General features: G+C 32.4%; 1 protein-coding gene across 2 annotated transcripts; it reads right to left on the bottom strand.

The window, feature by feature from the left end:
- Positions 1-762: 762 nt before the first annotated feature.
- LOC141392804 (odorant receptor 30a-like) lies at positions 763-2,505 on the bottom strand. Of its 2 annotated transcripts, none has more exons than XM_073965771.1 (6): positions 2,087-2,505; positions 1,880-2,018; positions 1,455-1,719; positions 1,300-1,399; positions 1,031-1,240; positions 763-969 (listed from the first exon to the last, which is right to left on the bottom strand). In XM_073965771.1, the coding sequence occupies exons 1-6, from the start codon at positions 2,390-2,392 to the stop codon at positions 868-870; spliced, it is 1,122 nt and encodes a 373-aa protein (XP_073821872.1). In that variant the 5' UTR covers positions 2,393-2,505; the 3' UTR covers positions 763-867. The 2 variants fall into 2 exon arrangements, with proteins under 2 accessions (XP_073821872.1, XP_073821873.1); XM_073965772.1 differs by having other exon boundaries at positions 1,455-1,551; positions 2,087-2,504.
- Between the last annotated feature and the right edge of the window lie 390 nt (positions 2,506-2,895).

The following is a 2,895-nucleotide window of genomic DNA, read 5'->3' as shown; positions in this document are numbered from 1 at the left end:
CCAGTCCCAAAATTTGGCATGAATCGGACCAAAAATAAGGGTTACATACAATTCCGCTGTCTAGTAATAATGCAGGATGTTTCGAACGAGGACCATGTTTACACGGATTGTGGTTTCATACTTCCCATAAATGAACTAGAACCGCAAGAGTTGAGTTGGGGTGGGGCATGATGCTGAGATGTAAAAGGAAGTCATTCAAATATTACACACATAGACGAGAGAAAAAGGAATCAAGAAATTGGTAAAACAAGAAATGCTGAGGGGTGAAAGTTAATGCCTGCAAAAATTCACCAAACATGTCCAGCAACCATGCCCCACTCGGCGTGTAAAACTGGTGAAACAATACCAACAATTATTGAAAATATTTTCGATCATCGTCAATATCTATAGATGTTTATTATGGTTGAAACCCGACATACATAGTACACAATTTCGTGACGATCCGTTAATACTTACGACTGGGAATTTCATTACAATTTAAAATGTCTGGAAAGACAAACACACATAGCGAGATCGCTTTATCTTTTCGAGATATGAAAAATACAAACTCAACGAATCAAAATTTCTCATCAGAGTATGTGCAGATTTTTCTCCAGAGATTCTCAAAAGTAATTTTGCTGAAAATTAGTTTAGTTTTAAAGAAAGACAATACATTTTCTGATCAAACGTCCGAAAATTTCTTAAAAATATAAAATCAGAACCCTCGATAAAAGTTGTTAAGCGGTTACTTGCATTTTAATTCCTTGAAATGAAACACGTTCCTTATTTTTTGCAGTGCACATCGCAAACTACATAGGTGCAATATAAAGTGCATTTTAATAATTATTGATAATAATTGTTAAAGATGTAATTGTTGCACAATAAAATTTAACCATATACCCTTTTAAGTAATGTAAAATAAGAATACGTGGCATTTAGTAGTGACTGTAACATTTCCAAATTCATGGGATACACTTTACCCACCAAAATCTGTAAAAAAACGAAAGGTAACAAATAATTTATTATGAAGTTTCAATAAAATTGTTCATACTGCGCAAGGATTTTGGGCACGTAATATAAACAACTTTATAGTTTTCTGAGTTGAAACATCAAAATCAAACCAATTGCTTTCATAAGCCGCTATAGCAACCTTCAAACTTTGATCATATAATTCATTGGCGAAGTAATACATGATGGCGCTCTGAGCGAATATCATAAATATATAAATGCAAATTATGAACATTTGGCCAACTGTTTCCACCTATTAGTGATTTATAAGAGAATTAAAAAACTGAGACTAATATGTACATCAAAGCTTACTATAATCAATAGGAACAGCATAGCACATAACATTGCTCCAAAGGCCATGAATTCAAACAAGAATGTGTAGGTTGTCAAATTGTTGATGTTATCCACAAAACTGGCAGAACATTGAAAAATTCAGTAAGATATTGCAGCATATTTTTCCAACTTACTTGATCAGTTGTAATTGATATTTAATACACCACACAATAACCTCTCTGGCCTTTTCGTTTCTAACATCTTTCAAGTTTCTCAATTTATGTTGTAGAACTTTACACATCAATATACCGAAAAGAATAAAAGACACAATTAAATTGGTAAACGGTATGTACATGCAACATCCAGCGGGGGTAATAATTATTTGGAATAGAAAACATATCTGGTAATAGGGAGATTTGTATTTATCAATTCCTGGAACATACATGCCAAAGGGCAAAACTGAAATGAAACAAAGATAATTCAATAAATTCGATGTCGCCAAGACGGATTTTGTAATATTATTATGACAACAACAAATGAAAGCTAAATATTTAAAAAGTCGTAGTCATTGGCGGTGTTCACAGATACATATGTATATTCCTATAGTAGATATGTTAACCTTTCGTTGTTGCAAACAAGGGGTACATATGTAAACCCACACATGATGTACAACCCACTATCAAATTGACCTTCGATATAAATCTTGAGGCAACTGTACATTCTCGTAGCATTTTCCTTAAAACACCGTCCTCTGAATCCTAAATAAGTAGGTAATTAAGAGAACTATGTATATTCAATTCATTACATTTGTCGCAATTGTCCATACCATCAAATCATTATACAAAACTCGTAGTTTATGCATAAATTCTTCATATTCGAAACGATTAACACATAACAAAACAGCTCTCAAAATGGTATTGAAAAATAATACAGCAAAATAGGCATTACGAACAATGGCATCAATGGGTTCCGTACTGAAGTAGATGTCCAAAAATTGTGTCGTATTAATAAAAATGTAAGGAATCAAGGCAAAATAACGACGCCAATTATGCTCCAAGAGAAAAGACCAAAACTTCATAATACGCAAATTGGTACTCAGCAATGGGACATCTTCAATAGAACGAATTTTCATTGTGATTTACGGCTTTTCAAAGTAAATTTCAAAAAAAAAAACACTATTTGTTTTTATTAGTTTTCACTATTTTGCAACACAAACTTTGAAGGACATTTAGAAATAGACTGCCACATAAACATTAAAGGTATCTTCTAAAGAGCTATTAAATGACTTGCAATTTTAGTATCAAGTACTTAAAACAATTTAAAAATGGAATAAATATAAGTCAAAGGATGTTGTCTTTGTGTTTTGCAAACATTGACCCTTAACATATAATTACAAACATATCGTCGGCGTCATGCTTAAGTGTTCCATAGGCCATTTGCCTGATTCGAGAAAAACTCAAGTTAATGTTTGAGCTCATACATGCTAAAAATGGTACAAAAATCCAATACTTTAAGAGAGTAGAACTTAACGAAACTCAGAGAATATATCAGGAGTTTATTTTATTCAAATATCAGTGATAGCCTAGAAGTTATGGTCAATTTGAATAATGCAAAAAGTTGCTGAATTGTTCCATG

The sequence above is a fragment of the Musca autumnalis genome, unplaced genomic scaffold (assembly GCF_047663935.1).
Source record: "Musca autumnalis isolate F117 unplaced genomic scaffold, ASM4766393v1 scaffold_2, whole genome shotgun sequence".
Taxonomy (NCBI): domain Eukaryota; kingdom Metazoa; phylum Arthropoda; class Insecta; order Diptera; family Muscidae; genus Musca; species Musca autumnalis.
The sequence above is the reverse complement of the archived record's forward strand: the minus strand, read 5'-3'. Positions and strand labels throughout refer to the sequence as shown.

Excerpts from the sequence above, each read along its gene's own strand:
- LOC141392804 (XM_073965771.1), bottom strand. The coding sequence starts at position 2,392 with ATGAAAATTCGTTCTATTGAAGATGTCCCATTGCTGAGTACCAATTTG. Across the intron at positions 2,019-2,086 it reads TTTTGTATAATGATTTGATG|GATTCAGAGGACGGTGTTTT; the intron begins GTATGGACAATT and ends CTACTTATTTAG. Across the intron at positions 1,400-1,454 it reads TATCAATTACAACTGATCAA|TTTTGTGGATAACATCAACA; the intron begins GTAAGTTGGAAA and ends ATGTTCTGCCAG.